At 38.8% G+C, this 27,116-nt stretch overlaps 1 protein-coding gene across 13 annotated transcripts in view; it reads left to right on the forward strand.

Moving 5' to 3' along the window:
• Positions 1-27,116, forward strand: part of msi2a (musashi RNA-binding protein 2a) — a 206,924-nt gene that overhangs the window by 172,493 nt on the left and 7,315 nt on the right. For 2 of the 13 annotated variants that reach the window (XM_048180895.1, XM_048180892.1), the window contains 3 exons: positions 7,015-7,134; positions 21,571-21,750; positions 26,355-26,509. In XM_048180895.1, the coding sequence (XP_048036852.1) occupies positions 7,015-7,134; positions 21,571-21,750; positions 26,355-26,509 (455 nt within the window). Of the gene's footprint in view, positions 1-7,011; positions 7,135-21,570; positions 21,751-26,354; positions 26,510-27,116 lie in introns of all 13 variants that reach the window. The other 11 variants (XM_048180893.1, XM_048180891.1, XM_048180898.1 and 8 more) reach the window with 7 other exon arrangements.

Raw genomic sequence — 27,116 nt, forward strand, 5'->3', positions numbered from 1 at the left:
TTTATTAATGAGAGCATCACACATAAAAATGTTTTATGAGACATATTGTTTTCTCTTTCTCACAGAGCCTTGTAGTTCTTCAAACATTTCTATTCAGAATAGTCATAAATTAAATTTGACTGGGTTGACTCATCCTGATCCATAAAATGATACACGTACACACAAGCTGACATTCCCATTCACTCAAACACAAGTGTGCTCTGATCTGTGGTGAGCCTCAAACTCTTGCACAGTTACTCATCTTTATGTGACAGCACCTGACACCGAAATACCATAAAATCACACTACACCAACATCTGTCTCTTTCTCGCTTTCTATAGTACTGAAACTAGAAATGAACCCTGAAACAGGACAGCAGTGGGGCACACACACACACACTTAAAGTCTTAAAGTCAGTAATTCTCTCTCACACAATCTGAATCCGTCTGAGATCACGAATGAGCCTCTGACAAACCCAGTGATCTCTCCGTCTCTGCTGTCATTATGGAAATCAACCATCTGTAAGGAGACTTTTTGAGAGCCGTTGTGCCCCTATTATTTTTTTAATGCTCAGTCTGTCTTTGTATCATCTCGACTGTGCATTGAATTTTGAGTTTAGGGTTTTTGTTTCTTGCACACCCACACTTACAGATCTATCACACTATTTTAGTTGTCGTTTTACAGTGGCATGAAAAAGTATGTGAACCACTTGCAGAATCTGTGAAAATGTGAATAATTTTAATAAAATAAGTGAGATCATACAAAATGCATGTTATTTTTTTATTTAGTACTGTCCTGAGTAAGATATTTTACATAAAAGATGTTTACATTTAGTTCACAAGACAAAACAATAGCTGAATTTATTAAAATAACCCCATTCATAAGTATGTAAACCATTGATTCTCAATACTGCTGGAAAGGGTTCAAATATGCAAAAAATCCTTGAAAACTGAAGAATCTGCAGGACCTGGAGGATTTTTCTGAAGAACAGAGCTCCGTTTAACTGCTCAGGACAAACAAGGGACTCATAAACAACCATCACAAAACATAAAAACAGTCATAGATCATCCAGGTAACCACACACAGTATTGAGAATTAATGGTTCACAAACTTTTGAATGGGGCCATTTTAATAAATTCAGCTATTGTTTTGTCTCGTGAACTAAACGCAGACATCTTTTATGTAAAATATCTTACTCAGGACAGTACTAAATAAAAAATAACATGCATTTTGTATGATCTCACTTATTTTATTAAAATTATTCACATTTTCACAGATTCTGCAAGTGGTTCACATACTTTTTCATGCCACTGTATATGCCACATAAAAAAGAAATTTGGAAGTTAGTGTAGTACTTTACCATATCTTTACCATATATAAGTATAATTATTATATATGGGTCAATGACATGAAGTGCATATTTTTGTGTCCAAGTGCATTATTTTCTTTTAAAATAATTTGATAAATTCATGACATATATCACTTTATTCTATAAAACCTATTTAGTTTGAATTAATTTTTAGTACATTTAAGTAATACATATTATTTTATGTTTTATCTTAAACCCTCAAAATGTCAGGTGGTCAAATCAATAGGTGAGAAAACTATTTAAAATGGTGTCTTAATAATAAAATGGCATAATTTTATTTTAAGTTTGAAACCTTTCATATAAACACATTTTATAAATATCAGTAGTTTTAAAGCTGTTGAGATAATTGAAAAAGTTTTGTTCAGCAATTTGAATGTCAGGGTGGCACAACTGCAAACATGGCTCTTTTATTATGAATTGACAAGGTAATAACAGTAAACATAATGCATCATCCAGAGGACTCCAACTGATCCTTGTGGCAGAGTGAAAAAGTTTGTAGATTTCTCTCAAATACCGGTAAAAACTGTTAATTTCAAGTATGGGTATGGTTGGTACACTTTCCATGTCAGGTGGTACAACTACAGTATATTCATACATACATTTGGTTGTACCGCCTGACAAAAAAACACTTTGAAATGTTATTTAACAACTGAAACTTGTTAAAACACATTGTTTATGACTCAAAAATATGAATTACATTTTGAAAAGAGTTTTTTTTTTTTTTTTTTTTTTGAAGCTTTATTTGTCAATGACCCATATATAGATCATAGGACAGACACCTAAGTTTGTAGGTGATTTTTTTTTTTTTTTTAGGGCTCTTTCTCTCATTCTCATAAAAGCTGTTCAGATCTTCTCAAAGAACCCTCAAATCTTTAAACCAAGCTCCGTTGCACTAGAAGTCAGTGTCTTCCAGTTATTTCCTAGCTGTCTTGTTTTTTGTTTTTTTAAATGCCTAAAGATGTTTCTTAAGTGTTTGGTGAAGGCCATTAAAATGCATAACAAATTAGAAGTGTTTACTTGGGTAATAATGAGGTGGCCTTGCTAATTAACACTAAGTGCTTCTAGCTAACATGTCAGGCTGCTCGTTAAGAGGGTGGAGTCCTTCCTGCTGATGCCCTGAGCTCCTCGAGTTCTCAGTGGATCACCGCTGACAACTGTCACCCAGAATCCCTAGAATATTCCATTGAATTTTTTTGTGATATTTCACACAAATTCTCAATTTTTTTTTCATAGAAAGCAAACTTAGCTATACTTGACACATTTAAAATCTTCACCTAAGGTCGGCAGAACCCATCATCCTGGAAACACTTCCATTAGAAACAGGCCAAGCGCTTCGGCTCTTTTGTGCCTGGGCAGGGAATGATTTATTTTCGACAACAAAGTTCGGCCTGCTTGATCGCGTTCTGGCACAAGGGCCCGATCTGTCGAAGGACGCGGAGAGATGGTTTTGTTTTATGATTAGATGAGCGGTAGGAAACGTGCGTCATCTCCGGGACATCTGCTTTAGAGTGGTGCTATGGAGGTGTAACTATACTTCTCTCCATTACACACACACTTTCACACGTGATTCACGGCCCATATGTGTCCAAAACCAAACTAATGTTCGGTGAGATGAAATCGTACTCTTGTTGGAGTTGCGCAGTCACGGCTGCCCGTAAAATCATCTCTTATTGCGGTGTGGGGTGAAGCATGCAGCTGGCTGGCGTTTGAGGGTTTCGTGACATCCAGGGATCTTTGTGGAGATTTCTACTCCCGCCTTCATCGTTAAGTTTAATGGTGTATGAAAGGGCTAAAAAAAGATTGAGCCCTTTAATCTGCCTGGCAAAATTACTTTTTGTCCCCTAATCAAAGTCAGAAGACTCTCACGATGAAGGTCCAGCATAGTAAATGGTTTCATTTTGGGCAAAATCTCTCACATATGAAAAGCGATCTTAGTTTAGACACCTGTGCACAAAAACCCATTCATAATGGCTCTTCGTGTGTTTATATTGTTGTGAAGGAAGCAAAGAAATGTGTATATGTTCTTCATATAGACACCACCTGTGCCAGAAGCTGCCAAGATTCCACCTTTGATATCGCATGAAAAGCTTTCGCAAAACTACAAATGATGCATCTTTTTTTTTTATAAGAAGGACAGCAACAACAGGTCACTCGCTGTACAGATAAAAAGAGAGCCGAGGCTCCTGCCTTTCCCAGCTCTTATTATGGCATCTTTCATTGTTTTTATTTTCCTTTCAAAGTGGGCAATGAAGGAAAGATGAAGGCACAGATTTTGTCATTTCACAGCTCCGTGTTGCTTGATAGGACACAAACCGTGTGTGTGTGGGCTCACATCAGATGTATTTATAGCCTGATTTCAGGACGTGTGGCTCTTTTCAGCAGCTGTTTCCTAAAGCAGGGTAGCCCTAGTCTGATCAAAAGAACATCTTTCTCTCTGTGTGCCATCCATTAAAATGAGGCCACTGCTTAATTGTAAGAAATAGATTTGTACATTTTCTGTAAGAAGAAATCCGTTTTTAGGGCATCGCTGGCTGGTGTCTTGGGTATTCTGCTACCCCTTTTCCACCAAGGCAGTTTCAAATCAGTTCTTTGCCTTTCAACACCCAAAGCACCAGCTCTTAACCAGGAAAAGTGGTTCGTAAGTAGCACCAAAACATATTAGTGGTCTAGAAGTAAGAACCGCTTGCGTCAGGGGATGGGGGCGGGGTTGCTGTGACCAGCAAAAACTTGTGACTGCCATTTTTGAAATAGCAGCTAATAGCAGCTCAATTGTAATCTCCGTCTATACAAATTACGGCGAGCTGCACGAACGCATTGGATTCGCCGTGTTTGGTTGGCGATGTAGGTTAGCAAAGCCATGAGCATCAATTCGGTTGCAAAGTCTGACGTCACGCGGCAGCGCTTCCGGGTCCAAACGCTCTATAGCCAATGGAAAAGCAAACCGGTTCTTAGAAGGCTCATCAGTCGAACCATCTCCGAACCGGCAATAGCACTAGCTCTGAACTAGCACCCGGTTCATGCTTTTGGAAAAGGGGTATGTTCTTCAGTGTTCCTCTTCCTGTCCATGTCCCTCTTCCTCTGTCTTTCATCACAGAGCCGAGAAGATTCAGTGTCGTAGACCCCTTCTGCACTCCCTCGGGATCCGTGTGTGCGGTTTTACGGTGCCCATGGGGCTCTGGCGGAAGAAGGGAAAGCACTGTGTCCTTGTGCCCTCTCAGCAGGGTTTTTCTCTCCCATCAGCCCATTCACTGGAGCAGATTCAAATAACGCTATAAAACTGAATGCTAAATGTTGGCGTTATCTCGTCTGTAATGAAAAGCCCATGAAATTGATTTAATGCTGCAGCGCCTCTCTCAAGCAGCCTCTCACGACGGAAACACAAAACAATGAGTCTCCGAGATCTAATAATTAACCCACCTAATCCGCCAAAGTTAATCTCTCGCAAGAACTTTGTTCCAGTGCTAACTTTGGCACAGGGAGAGAGGCCACTGGGGGACAGAAGATGCTGTGCAAAGGAAAGAGGCAAGGGGAAAAAGCAGCACGAATGACTTGTGACACTTTTGTGAAGGACACTTGTGCTCGGCAACAGCAAGCAGCGCAGAAGAGAAGCAGGGACGCGTGACCTTCATTAGCATTAGCATTAGCATACTGATTTGTGTTTTGTGAAGAGATTAATGAGCTGAGGAAAGAAACAGGAAATGACATGCGTAATTTAAACCAGAGAGACCACAGAGGTTTGATTATCTGTAACCATCCTTAATCTGGACCTGTTTATTTTTACTCCTCTTTTTATTGTCTTTGTTCTTTCTTAATAAAGACTATTATACTCAACATTATGTCTTCTACATCATGATTTCTTTTTTCATTTATTTTGTTTTTTCATTATTTTCTTATTTTCATTTTTCATTTACTTTTCATATTTTAAGTGACCATATGGATTTTTTTTTTTCCTCATCATTTAATTTTATTTTTTTATTTTTTATTCAGTAGCCGTATGACAAAATTTCTCTTAATTTTATTAATTCTTCATTCTTTTATTGAGTAGCCAAATATTTGATATTCAAATATTGTTTTATATTTTCTAAATATTTATATAAAATATTATTTTTATTGAGTGGCTGAATAGCACGTTTTCTCTACATTTTTTTTTGTTTTGCTTTTTGTTTTTTTGCTGTTTCCTGTGGAACCGATCACAACATGTTGAAGAAAAATCTCCACCAAAATATCTTTTGACAGTCACAGCTGGTTACAACGAAAATTCAGATCAAGATGTTAGTAGTAAATTATCTCTTGATGCGTTATCACCTGGTTTGCAGTGTAATATAAGAAGGTTAAATGCCCTGCTCAAAGTTAAAATGGTGATAGTTAATGGATCACCCCATCTAGGTTTTTAAACTTATAAATATTGGGTTGCCAATCTCAAATGTTTACCTATTAAGCCACTCCACCTTCAGAGTTGTGAATTACAATCTAGTGTAATGACATACTGTAGATGGGCTTTAGACCCCCTGCAAGTTTTTACTGCTCTGATTAGCAGCTGTCAGACGCAGATACACGCCTTCATTAAAGTGCCGGGACTGTAATTACGTTTGTTATGAAATAATAGAGCTGTAGATACTCTGGCCTGGTGGATTTCTTTAGTTGGCTTCAACAATGATGATGATTATGTTTGATTACATTGTTTGAACACTGAACTCGAGACTGTCGTTAAATATGTAGATTCTTCAGCAGTCTCTGTTTACCACAAACAAATTGCATGCTGTGAATCACAATGTCATTCAACAGAGTTTGCCTAGTTGTTCAGTATTAAGTTGAGTAGAAACCACAGATGGCTGATGAATTTTTTTTTTTTTGTATTTTCAGCTTCCAAGAAGCACATTTAAATGAGCTGTATGGACACACACACACACACACAATCATTACTACCTGCCATTATGGACCTTAAAGAGGACCACATGTCCTCTGATGCTTCTCAGTGAGATAATAGGCACTCTGTTGCAAGCAATTAATCCTACAATTCTCTGCTCTCAGCTCTGCTCAGTCCGCTCACGCTCCATGTCCACCATACAAATGATCACACTGATGGATTGAGCTCTGATGCATCTCAGTCAACTCTGCTAACACACGAGGGTGGACAGGCGCTGTCGCCGTGTGTTAAATCATACGGTTTCTATATCCTCTAGTGGCGTTCAGGCAAACAAGTACATTTGTCCTCCTGGTGGAGTAACCGTTTTTATAAATACCCATAATTCAGTGCTGCTCGCATCAAATTAGAGTGTTATTATGAAAGCTTCTGAAGCAGTCGAAAGTGAGTGCAAATAAACTTTTAATATATTGCAATTTTCCCAGCCTGTGTGCGAAAGAAATAGCTGACGGTCCCTCCATGGGCACCGTGTTCCTGTGCTGTCTGTAATTAAAATGTTGCCAAAAATGTGAGAGATGCTGTAGATCAGTCCTGCTAGCTCCACTCTAAACATTTTTATTTGAGTAATTATATTTGAGTTCTTTTGATTTATATGTAATAATTTGAACGATGATGTAGCATCTCCCCTGTGTGGGTTGCGTTAGTGTGAATGGAGTTGTTCCTTGTAGCTCCGCTACTTTCATGTGGCTGTAAATTTGATTGAGATGAAGAGCACTAGTAAATCATTTTCCTCTCTCAGCAGGTTTCCCAGCGACGGCGTACGGACCCGTGGCAGCGGCAGCAGTGGCGGCGGCTCGAGGCTCAGGTAGGGCGACCCGGGGAAGAAGCGGCTACATGGCGTACCCACAGAACGCAGGGCCAGGTAAACACTCTTTACCGCCTGTGTTCTGAGTGGCTACTGCTCCCCCAGCCGAAAACACACTCTTCACAAGAAATTTTGTGTCCTGTCTGTCACCGTTCACCCATCATGTGCCCTAATCCGTCTGTCATTTCACTTATTTACTCCATCCAAAGACAAAAATCTCTGCTATGGCTGGCTACAGTCAGTTCTGTGCTTGGCAGTCTATCCAAGGTTAATGCCAATCAGTAAGAGAGTGCAGATGAGATCAGATCCAATGTCTTGAACATGAACTCTACGGTGTGTGGGAAATGTTTGTTTTAGGAGTGTCCTCCGGTTGTGAATGACTCTGTAGCATTATACAGAAGGGTATATCCATCTCAGTTGATGGTCTAGAGACTTTATCAAAGTTTAAAGTGGTGCACACAGGTTTAAAGGGTTAGTTCACCCCAAAATGAAAAATCTGTCATTAATTACTCACCCTCATGTCGTTCCAAACCCGTAAGACTTCATCTACATCTTCAGAACACAAATGAATGTTGCCTTCGCAACTTTGATGCTTCGAAAAGTTCATAAAGAGATCTGAAAACGAATCCATATGAATTGAGTGGTTTGGTCCAAATTTTCCAATCGCTTGTTATGATGAATAGATTTAATTTAGGCTTTTATTCACATGTAAACATTGATCAGCGAACATAAGCAGAAACTCAACCGAACCAGTTGAGCTTGTGTGTTATACAGGTTCGGTTGAATTTGTGCTTATGTGCACTGATCAATGTTTACATGCGAGTAAAAGCCTAAATTAAATCTGTTCATCATAAAAAAAAAAAACGATCGATTTTCTTCAGAAAATTTGGACTAAACCGCTTGATTCATATGGATTAGTTTTCCGATCTCTTTATGAACTTTTAGAAGCGTCAAAGTTTCAATTGCGGAAGCAGTCTATGGAAGGAAATCTGACAGCGTGCTGTCATCAAAAATATCTTCATTTGTGTTCTAAAGATGACTGAAAATCTTAAGGATTTGGAACGACATAAAGGTGAGTAATTAATGACAGAATTTACATTCTGGGTTGAACTAACCTGTTAAGGGTAGTCAAAGATATAAATGGCTTTTTGAATTTGAATATAAGGAAGTGAAATTCAAATGATTTGCATTCAAAGAAATTCATTTTAATTTTTAAACTAGGAAAGCTTTAAATGTTGGCTTGACAAAGCCTTATTTGAATGTTTAAAAAAAGTATAAAAAGCCATGATTTAAGGTTGATGGATTCACAAATTCACACTCGTTAACTAAAAAAAAAAAAAAAAAAGAGTAATTTTTCTGAATTTTGCTCAGCTCTGCTCTTACACATGAAAAGCATTACGGGAAGTGTCAATGCCTCCAAAATTGCATCGTACAAGATGTTGTATGAAGACACAACACAGGATCTTTTGATTGTTGCGCAGTCACCACATGATTTGTAATGATACATGCAAATTGTCAGAGAATCATTGGATGTGCTTCTAAAGGTCAGATGTGGTCCAAGTTTAAAATGTTGAATTTTAAAACGCTTGCCCTATTCGCAACACAACACCAGGGTAGCGCTGCTGCATCTACTTTGGCTAGTTCAGAGCACTGGAGAATCTTGATGTGAGTCATGTCTCAACCGTCCTGGTGCTTAAACATTAACATGAGAACTAGAAACCTCACCTTACAGACTGAACATCTCAGAGACTTGTATACTTGATAACACACCATTTTTCCCCTTTCAGTTGGAGTTTATTGGCCTCGTACAACTGCACTTAAGACTAAATTGTCTTGGAGAATTGCTTTCACGAACGCATTCAATCCCTCATCTAAATTCTGCAGTGTTTCACTGCTGTTTCCTGTTAAAGTGAGAGTTTCAGTGATTCAGGTTAAGGTCTGTCTCCATGGACCTGACAGAGACTGTTGGCTCCGCAGGGCACACAGCCTCCTGGAGGCCGATTTCCCCGGTGCAAGGCACTGCTGGCTTGTGTCCCCAACTGATGTGCCTCGTCCTTTCCTGCTTTGCTGAGACATCTCCCCCTGGATCTCTCTGTCCCCTTCAGAGATATGCAGTGGTCTCTCAGTTGGAGGATCATGGGATGCTTGTTGTTTTTCCAGAGGTTGCCGTATGCGGATCGACCCATTCCTAATCATTAAGGCAGAAAGTCCTTGTGTGTGTGTTTCTCTCTTTTGGTTCACCTCATCATGTGCAGATTTTCTTTCCTCACCTTTTCATCCCCCATCTTCTATTTCCATCTCTCCCCCTGTCTTTATCTTCTCTTTCCCCAGTGAGTTGGTAGTTGTCGTAAGACACTAACAGATCAGTGGAAAGTGATGAGTTTGCTCAGCAGATGGAGTGCAGTGGAGGCAGTTTCCTGTGCCCTGGTGTATTGTGGGAGTGTGAAGTGTTGAGCTATGTTCTCTTGAATAAGCAATACTGTGTCAGGGTTTTTTCAATGGCCAGCGGTTGCTGCATTTAACCCCTGTGTCCTACGGAATCTGCTGGTGTCGTTTTTTTGTTTTTTTGTTTTTTTCCCACCCCACAGAACTGTCGGTACTGTGAAATGAAATGCTGAATGTATTGAGGTACAATCGTTGTAATTAAGAGATAGAAGCATGGTAGTATTACAAGTTTGTATCTGAGGGAGCAGATGAGATGTTGTGTTACGTTCTGCTCTGCTGCAGTGGGCCGCCTGCCCGGGCATGAAGATGCTCCTGTTTGGCAAAATACCTCACATTATCCGAGATCATTATCCATTTCATCCCAACAAGCTCTGTGAGCCTTGAAAAGCATCTCTGCAGAGAGCTGTTTTGGCTCCTGTATAAGAGGTGACATTAAACTACAGGCTCTAGTTCCCCACTGCATTAGCTCCTGCTGGACTGAATGTGATTTAAATCCTCTAGAAAATTGGGGGGACAGTCCCAGAATGGGACGCTCTGCTAAGATCCGCAAAGCTAAAGTCACTGTGTTTTCACATTGGAGCTAGAGTCTGTTTGGCATCAGAGTTGGGTTTGTGTGGTTGATTTGAAGGAATCGCATCTGTTTTTTTGTTTGTTTGTTTCAGTTGCATTTTGCATAGCACCTATGTTCATGGCAGACAGACACTTTGCAGTTTTTGTTACCTTGCTACAGTGGTTAAGAGTAGTAGTATGCATTTTTTAATTTATTTATAATTTCAATTATTAAATTCAATTTAAAAAAAAATCTATTTATATATTTACATTACATTTGAAATGTAAATTATTACTTATATTATTTCATATTTATTTTAAAATGTACATATTTTTACACACTATGTAATATTTATTTAAATTTATTGTATATTATAATATATTTATATATTCATTTTATCTGTATAATTTAGTATTTATTTTAAAAACTCATTTATTTTTACATGTATAATTTAATGCTTGTAAAATAAATAGTATATTTTTATCAGGGCTTGTCAAAATTAACGAGTTAACACATGCGATTATTATTATTATTTTTTTCAGTTTAAAGCGTTAAAAGTATTTAACGCAGCATCCGTTTTTTCTGTCATAATTTGGCTAGCATTACATTACATGATCACACTCTTATTCACGCAAATGCTTTTAAACCATTCAAGCGCCACAATACAAACGAGAATGCGCTGTCTGTGAATGTCGTGTCTGACACACACACAACTCGTGTGCACAGAAAGACGTGCACCAGAATCGAGTTCTCTTTCCCACTTAAACAATAACACACAGAATTATGCCAAAATGCCCGTTTTGTCGAGTATCCTCATAAGAGCAGTCTTAAATGAGTTAAATAACATCTTAAATGAATTTAAAGAGTTGAGAAAATGAGATGCATGTCCGATCTGTGTCATGTTCTGCAGCAGCAGCTCTTAAAATGACAGCAGCCTAATAAATCAGTTCCTGAGATGTCTGTCATTAATGTTAATCAAAGAACAAAGGTAACAGAGAAAATTGTAGCTTTAATAAGGATTCATCTATATTTCATTTATAATTTATGCAGTGAAGACTGTAAAGTGTTTGATTTCTGTATATTTCCTTAGACAGGTAGGAAGGTCACAGGTAAAAATGACATTTATTATAATGGGTTTATGTGAAGATTGTTTTAAGTTCACTTAAATTAAAAGTTAGTCATAGAGACAGTGTCAGTGACACTGGCCTTCATTAATAAAAAGATGCAATTAAACAAATATTTTAAATATACAGTCTAAGTTGTTTCTACATTAATTTGGAGAGTAACTGAAATTATTACAATATAAAAATATTGAAGACTCCAATGTTTCTAATCCTGATTAATTATAGAAAAAATGTGTGAATAATTATTCATTTTTAATAAATTTAACCATTTCTATCTGTAAAATGTAATATTTCTTTAAAATAATTGAACAAACTGTGGGGCGTGGTGGGTAGCCCCTTAAAAACTCAGCTCTATATGACTTAAGTTTCATTTCAGTCTGATCAGAAAGAAGACTTCAGAATTTAAAAAAAAAAAAAAACGTGGTGCATGATGGTTGTCTTCCTGCTGTGTGCATCCACAAATCATAACGCTCAGTGTCAAAAGCTTTGTAACTGAGCCGTCACTAATTTAGATCTACCGTCCTGAATTTCTGAGGTTACTTTGTCATTCAACCAGAGAAAAGCATGAAGAGAGACCTGAGAGTATGCCAGAAAATGCCTGAATAAATCATGTGTTAAAATTCATTAGCAAAGCCTTTCTGAGCACCAAAATGACAAGACATTAAATATGTATTATTTATTAAATGTCGGCACTTACGGAAAAGGGGGTCTAGTGATGTTAATTAGCCAGCCATTCGGTCAAAAAGGACTGTTTTGAATGGAAAGTGAAAGCTAAATCCAGGCAACGGTGGGTTTTTTCTCCTTTCTAAATTGACTTAGGTGGAAATGAAGAGGCTAATTACAGCTGCTCTGAAATTCAAAGCTAATTTGGGGGCCAATATGACGGACTAACTGACATCCGCCATGAAGTGGCTTGTTCGAATGGCCACCAGGGATTTGAGTGGGAGTAGCGTGTGTGTGTGTGTGTGTGTGTGTGTGTGTGTGTGTGGATAATCACACACTTGTTCGCTGGTGCACTCTTAACCAGCTCAGCCATGTAAGTGGCGGAGGACAGACACTGGTCTGTGTTTTATTGTGAATGAGATCGAAAGCTCTTAGACTGTTTGACGTGTGTGTGTGTGTGTGTGTGTGTGTGTGTGTGTGTGTGTGTGTGTGTGTGTGTGTGTGTGTGTGTGTGTGTTAGTGAGAGAGAGAGGCAGTTTGAGGTCACTTCTGTGAACTGGTAAAGTGGAAACGAGGGGAGCCGTTATCCACTCAGAGAGAGCCAACCCACTGTTGGCTGCAAGCAGGGAGAGAGGGGGAGAATGGAAACAAGTAGAACAGCGATGACTGGAGTTATAACTTCGTAACAGGCCTTTCTGTTGTTCAGGAGAGAGATTGTGAGAGTGAAAGAAAGGGGAGAGGGGTAATTATCGTCAGAAATGAGGCTCGGCGAACGATTCGCACTGCTGGGCCCGCTGATCTGGTCGCCACGGCAACGCCGACCCACTCATTTGTTTTGCAGATGAGTAATTACATCCAATTAGACTACTGAGAGAGTGAAAAAAGAGAAACAAATGGAAGAAGGAGTCTTTTGTTTCGCACTGATAGCTGGAATAGGTCTAAGGTCACTCTGAGGTCTAAAAACGCGCCGGCGCGTTTTGCAGGTTTTTTTTCACATTGCAGCAAAACAGACTTAAAATACTCTGTCATTTTTTGTCATAGAGCCATAAGCAATACATCAATTGAAACTATAGAATATCTCCTTTTATTTGTATACACTCAGAGTAAAAACAAAATGTTGTGCTTTTTGTAAAATAAAGAAAACTAACATGATGCGTGATCTCTCATCTCCCTCTGAACGAAGTCCAATCTGATAGTTCTCAGAAAATGAAGTGTAACTTAGTGAATACTAATCACAAAAAATTCATACTTATGTCTAACAAAACATTGAAATGTCAGGTTTTAAATCGTGCAAGTCAAATCGAAAACAAACATTCTGTGTTTATGTAATCTGTATGAAAAGAGAGCCATGTCAGAAGTCCGTGATTCAGCTCATTACCCACTAATGCGGCCACGCCCACGGAGCCAGCGCTATTCACAGGCAAATTCAGAGACAACACATGCATTCATCATCTCAATCGTGTATTTATTGCCTTGAAAATTGTTTATCTGGATGAAAAAGCCATGGTTAGCGATCTCTGGAAGACATTCAGTAAATTCCTGTTTGTTTTCTTCTATTGATAAGTTTTAAGTGAGTTTTTGTTTCTTTAGCGCCCTCCGGCTGTAGTATGAATTGGTAAACACCATTCATGGAATATCATCTTCTTCTTAGGTGAATTTGTGGACTAAAATGCACAGAGCGCCCTCCGGCTGCAGTATGAATTGCAAACACCAGCGCTCATAGAGATAACAATGAATATTAAATAAAAAATAACTCCTCTGTATAGAAAATTGACATAAACATATGAGAATCCTATATTTCTCCAAATGTGCATGCTTTTAAACTAAAAGCCTATATTCAGACTCTTTGCATCACAGAAATACATTATATTTTTAAAGTATAATATAAAACCATTATTTTATATTGTAATAAAATTTTTCTGTATGTTTCATATACCATGATGAGCTTGAGACATCACAGAAGTTTTTTTTCACAGCCTACCTGACTGAAATGCCTCATTAATATGCAAGTCTTTCAGGTCATTACTATTCAATTCTTTTGTCTTCACAGGTGAGAATGAGCCATTATTCATGGAGATTCACGCCTCCTCGCATACCGTGTTTCTTGGCAAAAAGTGTCTTACAAAACTAAATCAGTATATTGTTATAAATGAAAGAGTAGTCAGCATAATTTTACATAATTTTGAAGCAAAAACTCTAGTCTACAACCTTCAATACCCAAAAGTCTTGTGAACACAGATTTAATATACTTTTATTGGCCTTATATCAGTGACTTAAGTTTTTTGTTTTTTCAGTAACCACGCATAAACGTTATTCCTTCAAAAACACAAACATGTACACACATGTTCCTCACATATTATGGTAGCCTAGTTTGTGCTGAATACAGTGTAATGACACTTGTGTCATTAATATGTTTATGAACAACTGAAAAAAGCACAAATGTCAGGGCATGTCAAAACTTCTCCAGGCCCCAAATCAGCCTCAGACTCCAGAGGGTTAATAATTGGGCTGAAGATAAGATGGACAGTGATACTGTAACTAGGAGCTGAGTCAAAGTCTTCAGCAGTTCACACCTGAGAGCTTCACCTGCTTCCACACCGCGCTCGCTCTCCTGTTTATGGTTGCCATGGAATTTAAGTAGTTGCTGTCAGATGTTGACACCATTTAAATGCAGGGGCCCACACGTCAGGCCACAGACTCTTTGCTATACTGTCCATGGGGTGCTCTGATGTAGTGCTCAGGGCTGGTATATATATATATATATATATATATATATACACACACAAACCCGATTCCAAAACTGTTGGGACACTGTACAAATTGTGAATAAAAACAGAATGCAATGATGTGGAAGTTTCAAATTTCAATATTTTATTCAGAATACAACATAGATTACAAATGTTTAAACTGAGAAAATGTATCATTTTAAGGGAAAAATAAGTTGATTTTAAATTTCATGGCATCAACACATCTCAAAAAAGTTGGGAGAAGGCCATGTTTACCACTGTGTGGCATCCCCTCTTCTTTTTATAACAGTCTGCAAACGTCTGGGGACTGAGGAGACAAGTTGCCCAAGTTTCAGAATAGGAATGTTGTCCCATTCTTGTCTAATACAGGCTTCTAGTTGCTCAACTGTCTTAGGTCTTCTTGGTCGCATCTTCCTCTTTATGATGTACCAAATGTTTTCTATGGGTGAAAGATCTGGACTGCAGGCTGGCCATTTCAGTACCCAGATCCTTCTTCTACGCAGTATGTGGTCTGGCATTGTCATGTTGGAAAATGCAAGGTCTTCCCTGAAAGAGACGACGTCTGGATGGGAGCATATGTTGTTCTAGAACTTGGATATACCTTTCAGCATTGATGGTGCCTTTCCAGATGTCTAAGCTGCCCATGCCACACACACTCATGCAACCCCATACCATCAGAGATGCAGGCTTCTGAACTGAGCGCTGATAACAACTTGGGTTGTCCTTGTCCTCTTTAGTCCGGATGGCGTCCCAGTGGCGTCCCAGTTTTACAAAAAGAACTTCAAATTTTGATCTGTCTGACCACAGAACAGTTTTCCACTTTGCCACAGTCCATTTTAAATGAGCCTTGGCCCAGAGAAAACGCCTGTGCTTCTGGATCATGTTTAGATATGGCTTCTTTTTTTGACCTTTAGAGTTTTAGCCGGCAACGGCGAATGGCACGGTGGATTGTGTTCACTGACAATGTTTTCTGGAAGTATTCCTGAGCCCATGTTGTGATTTCCATTTACAGTAGCATTCCTGTATGTGATGCAGTGCCGTCTAAGGGCCCGAAGATCACGGGCATCCAGTGTGGTTTTCCGGCCTTGACCCTTACACACAGAGATTGTTCCAGATTCTCTGAATCTTTGGATGATAATATGCACTGTAGATGATGATAACTTCAAACTCTTGGCAATTTTTTCTCTGAGAAACTCCTTTCTTATATTGCTCCACTTTTTGCCGCATCATTGGGGGAATTGGTGATCCTCTGCCCATCTTGACTTCTGAGAGACACTGCCACTCTGAGAGGCTCTTTTTATACACAATCATGTTGCCAATTGACCTAATACGTTTTCTGGAACGTGTAGCTCTCATGAAATCCAAAGTGAGCCAAAATTTGGCATGACATTTCAAAATGTCTTACTTTCAACATTTGATATGTTATCTATATTCTATTGTGAATAAAATATAAGTTTATGAGATTTGTAAATTGCATTCCTTTTTTATTCACAATTTGTACAGTGTCCCAACTTTTTTGGAATCTGGTTTGTGCATAATAATAAAAAAAAAAAAAAAAAAAAAAAAAAAATATATATATATATATATATATATATATATATATATATATATATATATATATATATATATATATATATATATATATATACCATCATGTTATATATACTTTCATATAACATGAAAGTAAGGTTAATAATATAACTTGGAGAACAAAATTTTCAGTTTTACTCAAATTGATGCAAAAATGAGTACACCCCCACTAAAAAGTCTCTGGAGCAAAGCTAAATTTTACAGTACAAATGTCTAATTTAACAAGAATTCAACCACAGGTGAGTCTAATTATTCATTGCACAGATGTCCAGCCAGTTGACAGAACAGCGATGTAGACAGTTGACTATAAAAGGGTGTTAAAACCCCTTCCCATTTCATGCTGTCAGCAATGGCACCACATGGAAGAGAAATGTCACAGGACCTGAGGAAGAAAATAATTTCTTTACAACAAAAAGGTGAAGGCTACAAGAAGATCAGAAGTCTGGAGTGACTTCTGAAATGTTAAGACCAAGATAAAAGTTTTTGGAACTGATGGCTTCAAAACTGTATGGCGTCACAAAGGTGAGGAATACGAAGAAAAATGCATGGTGCCTACAGTGAAACATGGTGGTGGCAGTGTCCTTACGTGGGGCTGCATGAGTGCTGCTGGTGTCGGGGAGCTGCATTGATGGCATCATGATTTCACAGATGTACTGCTCTATACTGAAACAGAAGATGCTACCATCACTCCGTGCCCTTGGTCGTCGTGCACCTTTCCAACATGACAATGATCCTAAACACACATCTAAAGCCACTGTTGGATTTCTGAAGAAGAACAGGGTGAAAGTGATTCATTGGCTCCTGATCTAAACCCAATCGAACACCTTTGGGGAATTCTGAAGAGACAAGTTGAGCATCACTCTTCATCCAGCATCCAGTCTCTAAAAGAGGTCATTCTTGAAGAATGGAAAAAGATGTTGCAAAATGTCGCCAAATTGTTCATTCCATGCCTAGAAGACTTGGTGCTGTCATTAAAAATCATGGAGGCCATACAAAGTACTAGATGTAGTAGTTTTTGTTGTGGGGTGTACTCATTTTTGCATCACCTTAATGTTTTTGTATGACCCTGCTGAACCAATGAGCATTTTGCTGTCCGTTGGTCACGTCTTAATTTTGCAATTTCTAGTATTGCATTAGTATTGCATCCTCGTCATAGGCATTTAATAATGTTTGAATTTTCAGTCGGAGTTAAATATCTTTTTTGGCCCATTTTACCTGTAAAAGAACAACTGCTTAAAGGGTTAGTTCACCCAAAAATGAAAATTCTGTCATTAATTACTCACCCTCATGTCGTTCCACACCCGTAAGACCTTTGTTCATCTTTGGAACTCAAATTAAGATATTTTTGATAAAATCCGATGGCTCAGTTGTACATTCTCATTATGTACATTTTATTTTGTAAAATTTGAACACAAAAAAAGTTACGGACAGCAGCTTTAAGATTGATGTGGTTTGGAATTGGTAAAATATGCTTGGAAAAAATAAGATCAAAATATCAACTTGAATATATATCAACTATATATATATAATATGTGTGTGTGTGTGTGTGTGTGTGTGTGTGTGTGTGTGTGTGTATATATATATATATATATATATATATATATATATATATATATATATATATATATATATATATAATATAATATGTGTGTGTGTATAATTTATATTGTTTAATTGTTTATGTAATTTATTTTTTATTTACACAATATTGTTTTTTAATACATGGCATTAATATAGCATTTTCAACAGTCATGTTTTCTTTTTGCAATAGTAAATGAAAGAGATACAGTTTTGCCGAGAAATTATTGCGTACATGGCAAAACATTACTGACTGGTTTGTAATTTTCATTTGAGACACTCATAATTTTCAGCAAAAGTCATTATGGGATATAAACTGTGCAAGGGCCCCATCAGGCCCTGTTTTCATGTAAAAGTTGAACAAACAAAATTGACCCTGGTCATGTCGCGATAACGTTTCAAAACTGATTTGATTTGAACCCACTTTTCACTTGTTAATTTATATAAATAAAGTCCATAGATAGGGTTGTTCTCCCTGGGGGGTTTTCTGATTACTTTTTAAAGCTCATCAGAATGTAAATTTGTGGCACATGCAGTGATATTGCTGTTCTCATTAACTCTTATGGCCAGACTGCAGTTAAACCCAGAAACAGAGATTTACAGCTCTAGCATGCTGCCAGCTGAATTATCAAAAGCTCTGGTGATGTGCCGGATATTGTGTTATTGATGAAGCGCTACAGCAGATGTCCATACAACTAAAACAGCATTCGATTTGGTGTTCATTAGCAAACCATTAATTTGCACACATATTGTGGTGCACAGACTAAACACATTTCTGTGGCAGACACCCACATCGCCGCAACCCCCCGAGGTGATGCTCGCCGCCTCTTGAACATGCTGCGAGAGAACATGTGTTGTTTTAGAAAGATCAGAGGAAAGCTATTATTTCTCTAACTTTGATGTCAGAGCAACGTTGCCCGATCCCTCTCTGTTTCTCACCTTTGCTTAAGTGAAAGTAAATCATTTGTATGCTCTGAAAAGAAAATGAGCAGAGGAAGATAATCAGGCAACGGCTCGCTCCCAGATGGCTGCTTCTGCTGTCTTGCCATCCAACTGAAGAGCTCTTTTCAGCCTCATTTTATTCATATCCTTTTACACTGATGGCACTATCATTAGAGGCAATCTACCTGAACAATAAAGGTAATTTTCCCTGCCTTTATTAGATAAGACCTTCCTGACTGAGCGCCTTGTGCAGCTGAGGGCTAATTGTCCGTGTCAGCATAAACAAAGCAGCTGTGTACATCCGTTGTGTGTGTGAATGTCGGCTTTGTGTACTGCCTCTCCCAGTATCCTGTAATCGGCAGAATTAGGCAGATGGAACAGGAAGCCGCCATTGTGGTGTCCTGGCAGTCTGAGACTCTTGGAATGCGTGCGGCACGGTTTCGCAAAGACGGTGCGGGAGGGGGGGGGACGTTGTGCGTTCGCTAACCTGCGCCCTGCTCAGCCATTTAACAAATGGAGGAGTCCGTGTAGAGGTCGACTCTTGTTTGTTGTTAAAGATCTAATTAGACAGTGCAGAAGAGGCAGCGGAAGCTTGTCTAATTAGCGGGGAGCAGAAAACCCACTTTAAAATTCAAGGACAACTGGCGATTAGAATGCACGTCGAAAAAATGGATTACGAAAGAAAGGGTGTCTCTGGCCTTTGTTTTGCTGTTGTGGTCTTTTTTTTTTTTTCTTTTTTTTTTTTAGTTGAGATCGAGCGTGAAAGTCGGTTTAGTTCTGAATAACTCTGCGGGGTGGGAGAAAACGATCCAAAAGACTCTGAACAGAAATGTTAATTTCCCGCTAAAGACCCAAGATGCCTTGTGGTGACCTGGAACGACCCTAGTGTGTCCCACACAGAACTCCATAGGAAGCTCCACAGATTTCTGCAGAATTAGATTGGTGGGCATTCATAATGTTGAGTACATCACTGAACCTCTAGGGCTTTTCACACTTGAAATAGTTAACCCTGGGTCATTCTAATCCCCAGGTAAATGGAATACTGGGTTATCTTGCTTCACGATTCACACTGCTCATAATTTACCCGGGGTTAACAATTAATCCTTGGATATTCATAAGCAGATGTTTCACATTATACATTCCTAAACCCTGGGTTGACATTCTTATTTGCATATTTGTGAAGTCAGTGTCATTAATTGGATAAACACAGCACATGACCCGTTGACATAAGCTCTAGCGTTGCGCATCCACATATTTCGACTGTACCATCGAGTTTATAATGAATGGACATTTCAGACTATAAAGGTTCAGTTAGCATTTGACATTTTTCCTCTTAAACACTGAATTTACTATTTATATACAATGCACATTGTTTCCATCACTGTCCAATGCAGACAAAATATGAGTACGTGATTGGTTGTCTGTTGCTAGGCGTCTAGCTGTAACATTCTAACACCGCATGGTTTCACACTGTACAAGTTTGGCACCACAATGTTCCGGAACAGGGTTTCATAACCCCAGGTAAAAAATGGTGCTAACCCCGCTTCTAAATTACAAGTGTAAAACGTTCCTTTACCCGGGGTTAAAAGTGGTGTTTAGAACGACGATAACCCGGGGTTAAGCATGGTGTGAAAAGCCCTTTTGTGTGTTTGTATTTGATTGGTTTTAATTGCCAAAAAGAGCACTCGGAATAGTTCTGCCAAAAAAGAAAATGATCATTTACTCACTGTCATTTCTAACCTGTATGACAAAAGATAATTTGAGAATATATTTGTTGTTTTTGTCAATTGGGTCAAAAACAGACTTTACTTTTTTTTTTTTTTAACATCTTTTGTGTTGCTCAGAAGAAAGAAAATCATCCAAGTGTGGAATGACATGAAGGTGATTAAATGATGGCAGAATTTTCATTTTTGGTTAAACTGTTCCTTAAACAGTTTCAGGGAAAAATAGGGTAAAAAATACCCCAAAAATTTTCTGGGCCTGTTTATATGCATACATGTGTTGTGTATGTGTTCACTGAATCGTACATGTGAAGCTCGAGTTTATACAGAGATGTAATTGGAATCATTACAGTAGCACATTTCTGTGAACCTCAAGTCGGTGTTGGAGTTGTGCCATTTCTCAAGCACTTAATTTGACAGGCAGGCGTTTTGCCTACAAACCGCGGATGGTGAGGGAAACTTGCGAAGCTGATGACAGAGAAACTACTAAGAGCTTCAGATTACTCTTGGCAGCTGTTGAGGGCATAATCAGCACTGTGATGTTCGGCACGGTTCCAGGACGCCCCTGCAGGTCCCAGACCCCAATGAAAAGCCTATGTGGTGGATCCCAGCTTTATTTGATTGGATCATCTTGCTCTTTCTCGAAGGCCAATGAAGACATTTAATGCCCTCCGTATATCAAACCTCCACATAGGATTAAAAAGGCCAGCGATAAATGTTAGCTAAAGCTGTCAAATAACGTCCCCTGGGGTCTTCATAATCTGTCATCCTGATGAATAGTGTTTTGTGTCTGTTAATGTCTAACAGAGTTTTTTGATGTTTATGGCCAATAAACATCAAGGATACTTTGTTAAACCACATGCTGAATGTGACAACATTTTACGTATCACTGTATCCACCATATCTAACGTGTTCACTCAGGTTTCTCTGAAGATTTTTGCTAGCGTCTTTGAGATAGTTTGCTTTAGTGGGCATCATGTGCACCTACTAACAAATTGAGTATATGTGGGCATCATTCAGCGTCATGTCATCACCTGTCACCCTTACCTCATTGTCAGTCACTTCATCTTTGTGTATCATATAGTATCATGTGTATCAATGGACGCGTCCCACCTCCTTTACGTATTTCCCAGGGTTCCCTGATTACGGCTTTTATTCTGGGCCCGGTGACCAGCGGGCCGCTCCCTGCTCCTTTGCCGACTATGCCACCTTGGGGCCCCATACGGGTCAGATGCTGCAAAGCGAGCACGTCACCTCCACCTGCAACTCACCCTCCCAGCACCACCCAAGCCCGGACCACTTTAAGAGCTCAGGTGTGTATGGCGTATTTTGTCCTAGGCATGTTCTGCTTTTAATACCCATTGATTATGATGTATTAGGAAATACCCCTTAATGTTTTCCCATTTCAAACAATGTACAAGAGTATGCCTACGTTTGGTCACACATTACATGCTGAGTCGATCCACTCATGTACTGCATGTTTTAGTGGAAAGAAATCAGTCCTACCTATCTGAGATCACTCCTAACTCCTATCACCCTCAATTCATAAGGATTATGAATCTCTTTATGAACTTAAAGAGTCAAAGTGCGTAGATGTCTATGGAGGGACAGATAGCTCTCAGATTTCATTAAAAATATCTTCATTTTTGTTCCAAAGATGAACGAAAGTCTTACAGGTTTGGAATGACATGAGGGTGGGTAATTAAAGACAGAATTTTCATTTTTGGGTGAACTAACCCTTTAAGCATTATTAGGATAAAATACTTTATCATATATTTATATATCTTAAGCCGTACTGTACAACATCTGTGTACGAAGTGTAATATGTGGTTGACTGTCATTTCAGCATGTTCCTACATTGATTTTGAGATGCTCTTAGAAATCAGATTTAAAACCACCCTCCAGTGATGGTTTGAATCTGTGGACTTATTGATGTACTTTAAGCCTCATTGTTTTGAAAGAGCCGGTGAAGTCACGCGTTGTATGACCCATCTGCGGTACGGTCCTAATCAGTGCCAGGCCAGGTGTCGTGGATCTTTGAGTTTCAGCTCCTTCTGTCCTACTTCTCTCGCCTCATTTCATTTGGCAGCCAACAGGAAAATGTCTGTAGTCCTCCCGCTTTACACCAGCGATTACATAGACGTAGTAGGTTTGGCCTCGAGCCCAACCTGTGCTCATTCTGCTGCCGGTAACTTTGGACTCGCAGTATAAAAGCTAAAGCTAAATCGATTCCTAAGTGTACATGATTTAAATTAGTGTTCTTGTTCATTCTGAAATGTCACATTATGGAAGTAAATGTGTTGGGAACACCTTTACTGTTAACTTTAAGATCATTGAAGTGCTTTTAGACTAGGATTTTTTTTTTTTTTTTTAAATCTGAGTTCAGATCAGATATTTGCTACATATTTTGTTGTTATTGGCATATTTTGTTGCTTTGGCTTCCCACTTTTTATTTTTCTCTGTCTGATAGTTCTTGCTAGATTTTGACATTTTTCCAGCTAAATAACAACAAAATACCTCTTTTAGTTTTATTTTTTTGTTGGCATTGAAAACAGAACCTCATCTACGACTTTGCTGCTTCAATTTATGACCTTAATATTGCTTTCAGTATGGGTTTAGAGCGTTTCCAGATAGCTCTATTAAATACAGGCGTGCTACCTGATATGAAGGTCTGTCCAAATGTCTCTTGTATGCTTGTTGCTGTGGCAACTTGGACACAGTCAATGCATTGTGGGTCTTTCAGGGGTCAATACTGACACCGTTGGTGTGTAGCTTTGTGTTAGACAATATCTCTGTTTCTATGCCTGCTCAGCAAAAACACTTTGTTATCCCGCCAAAGCATGTGCCAGGGTGACATCGATTATAACCCCAACGCTGGGAGCTGGAGCGGGACAGATGAGTCACCTGTGTCTCAAAAACACGCTGCGTAATCGCAGGCCAGCGGGTTTAATTAGCATGGGTGCTGCTAAGCTACCAGTCAAAGCCAATAAATGTAAGTCATGTTTAGCTATTAAAGCTAATAGCAGTAACGGTTTAGCCCCAGGGTTTAATTTGGAGCATAAATCCTATTTCAAAGCGAGAGAAAGCACGGCACTCACCTTTACAGAATCCAGCAATTATATGGAATAAAGATTACAGTACACACATAAAATGACTGTAAAAGCGAGGTAAGCCCTAGAGCTCAGATAAGACATTGGAAACATGGCCAGAGACGGGCGGAGAGGTAGTTAGTGCTGTCTGTTATCACTAATTTAATACAATCAATGTCATTTAACCAAAAGCCACAGTATTAAATACTGCTAAATAAAAAATATTGCTAAACGAAATATTTATTTCTATATATATATATTCAAATATATTAATTAATTCTGGAGATGCTTGAGACTTTCACTTTCACTTTCAAATTCACGTGTCACGTGTACTCACGTGTACCCATTTTACAAGAAAAGATATTTGTCAATATCTTGGTTTCCATCCAAACGTGAAGCAAAGTTTGCAACAACAAAATTGCAAATGCAAATTAGGTGCGTTTTCATCAAGTTGTTCGAGCGGATGACTGTGGTATTGGTAACCTAGTAACCAACAGTAAATAAAACACCATCAGCGGAAACAGTTTATTAGTCACATGGGTTTAATGTTAATGTTTAACGTTTCCATCTCCCATTATTGGCATTATCTATTTTTTTGCACTAGTCAAAAACCATCTCGAGCGAGCATAAAAATTTTTGTGAATTAAAGGGATTTTTTTTTTCTTGAAATTTGGTGTTTTGGTGTGATTCTTCAAAATGCGCATAAAAACGGTGATGGAATCATAGAGACAGAGCACATTTAGGGCGACGACGACAATCCAACCGTCTCCATTGACTTTGTATTGCGTGAGGCTGCCTCCTTGTCATTTCTGACTTATAACAAAAAACAGAACAATGCCTTAAAGCTGCTGTGTGACAAGGTGTACAGCAAACAAGCTAAAAAAACCCAGAACTAAGTTTTTATAAGCTTCCGAACCGTAAAAGCCAGCCTTTAAGGAGACAAAAGTGGATACAGGCAATCAGACGTGAAGTATCAGCAGGAAGAATGGGTAAATTTTTTGGGATCCTGACACTCAGTAAGCCTACGTGTGCAGTAAACATTTAGTCACTGTTAAGTCAAATATCCAAATGTCAGTTTTATATATTATATTTCCTGTCGCTGATTACGTTACCCTCCAGTGGGCGTAGTTCTCATAGTAATATGACATGTCGTGCTCTGTCTCAATCTCCTGTATCCACTTTTTAGTCCTTAAACGCTTGTTAAAAACTCCTGGGTTTTTGGTTCTGGGGTTTTTTTTAGCTTGTTTGCTGTACACCTTGTCACATAGCAGCTTTTAGACGTTGTTCTGTTTTTTGTTATAAGTCAGAAATGACAAGGAGGCAGCCTCACGCAATACAAAGTCAATGGAGACGCTCCCGGGTGGGCGTGGTTTTGCAGATTATGATGCGTGTCACTCTGTCTCTATAGCTACTGACCCCTAGGATCTGTTGCACCCCAAATCCTCCGCCATCGTCTTGTCAGTCGTCTCTCCTTACTCTCATCGTGTAATAAGTGAAACCTGACTCCTGCTGCATTGTGCTGCGACTCTGCAGCTTTTGCTGTATGGAGCAGAGCAGACGCTTTCAGATTATAATTGTAGCGTCCGTTGTCCAACTTTTTATTTGGTTTTTATTTCTATAAAAAAAGCAAAAGACAGTGGGGGCGGTAGCCGAGTAATGTGATCGGTGTAAGGCTGAACACCGTGTAACACAGACTGCCGCAGCAAGCCTACATCATACACGTGCATCTCTTTCTCTGGTTTACACCTGTGGTGACTGCAGTCACTGATGTTCAATTGTTGGAGGACTCTCCTTTAACTCCAGCTGTATTTTGTCACTGTGAAGAGAGATGTAGGAAATGAGCAGTCACAAAAGAAGCTCGATCATTACATGCATGTTCACACTCGCTTGAAATCTCAGTTCACGGCGTGCTCAGCACAGCAGGAAAGCCTGCATTTCTCCCTGCCTGTCCTTCGATCAGACCAGGCTGCTTGCTGTTTTGCATGAATGTTTTGGGCGTTTTTTAATCTATATGCTGTCCACCTGTGAAGGCCGTTCATACAGGACATTTTTGTATTTAAAAAGCGAACAAGTGGACAGAATGCAGGTGTCTTAAAAATACAGCACTCATGGAAAATCCCTTGCAATTATCAAATACATCCATGTAGTTTGGATAGTCCACAATTAAACAATTAAATAAATAAAAAAATAAAAACAGCACAAGCCATGCAAGAACTTCTCAACTCCTCGCTGAAGATGTTTTTTAGCTTTAACATTATTTACATTATTTATTTAATAATGAACATTATTCAACACCGTGTTCATACCAGACAAGTTATGTGTCATGTACACTACAGTTTTCTGTTTTTAAATTTGAATATATTTTAAAATGTAATTTATTTCTGTGATGGCAAAACTGAATTTTCAGCATCATTACTCCAGTATTTAGTTTTTACATTAACGTTCAGAAATTCTTCTAATATTCTGATTTGGTGCTGAAGAGACATTTCTTATTATTGTCAATGTTGAAAACAGTTTTTGCTGCTTAATAATTTTGTGGAAACTGTGATACACTTTTAAATATTCTTTGAATACAAAGTTCAAAAGCATTTATTTTAAATAGAATTTTTTTTACTTTCACTTTTGATAAATTGAATGCATCTTTCCTGAATAAAAGTATTATTTTCTTAAAAAAAAAATAAAATAAAAAATTTACTGGCCCCAGACTTTTGAACGGTAGTGTATATATTCTTTCCCATGGTTCTCTCTGGTGGAAGCGGTGTCTGCTGTGTCTAGTGACTGAAATCATAAATCTGATGTGCGTGTGTGTGTGTGTGTGTCCCGTCCAGGTGCTAACCCTCCTCGGCCTGGAGGTTTTCCCGGTGCAAACAGTCCTGGACCTGTGGCAGACCTGTACGGCCCCAGCAGTCAGGACTCAGCTGTGGGAAATTACATCAGTGCTGCCAGCCCCCAGCCGGGCTCCGGGTTCAATCACAGTATCGCAGTGAGTAGAGCTCTCTTTCACTCAAGAGATCCAAAAGTACAAGGAAAGTTCTCACTTTTTGTCTTTTGTCCATCATAGTTTATAATTATATTCAGCCTCCAACTGAGAAATAAGAGTCTGATTGGCTGTTCCCTTCGTCATGACTCACTTTTTGTGGCGAGGGCTTGATTGTCAGCGCAGCAATTTAGAAACGCAGCGCTAGAAAAAAGAAAAACAGAATATCAGAGGAATTAGTTCCATTCCACATGTTCAAAAATACCCCAATGAGTCACGAGTCTCCGTTAGACTGACACTTCTCGTCTCGCTGATGTTTTGTTTGGGGAATAAAAGCATCACAAACAGTTTAGAGGAAGCGAAAAGCTGCCATGGTTGGAAATGAGCAAATTGTCAAAAATCAGATGTCCCTGTAACTAGCAGATGCTCTTGACACCGTCTCCAAACAAAAGCCCCTGCGTTGCACAAAAACTTGCTTTAATTGGCTTTTGTCGGGGAGCGCACGGATTCTGTCTGCAGATGTCACGGACGTCAGGTTGCGGCGCGGTGTCAGCGCGGATCTCAATTTGAAGAAGAAAGCATTTATAATGAGGTGCCAAATTGAAATTAAATT

The sequence above is a fragment of the Megalobrama amblycephala genome, linkage group LG2 (assembly GCF_018812025.1).
Source record: "Megalobrama amblycephala isolate DHTTF-2021 linkage group LG2, ASM1881202v1, whole genome shotgun sequence".
NCBI lineage: Eukaryota > Metazoa > Chordata > Actinopteri > Cypriniformes > Xenocyprididae > Megalobrama > Megalobrama amblycephala.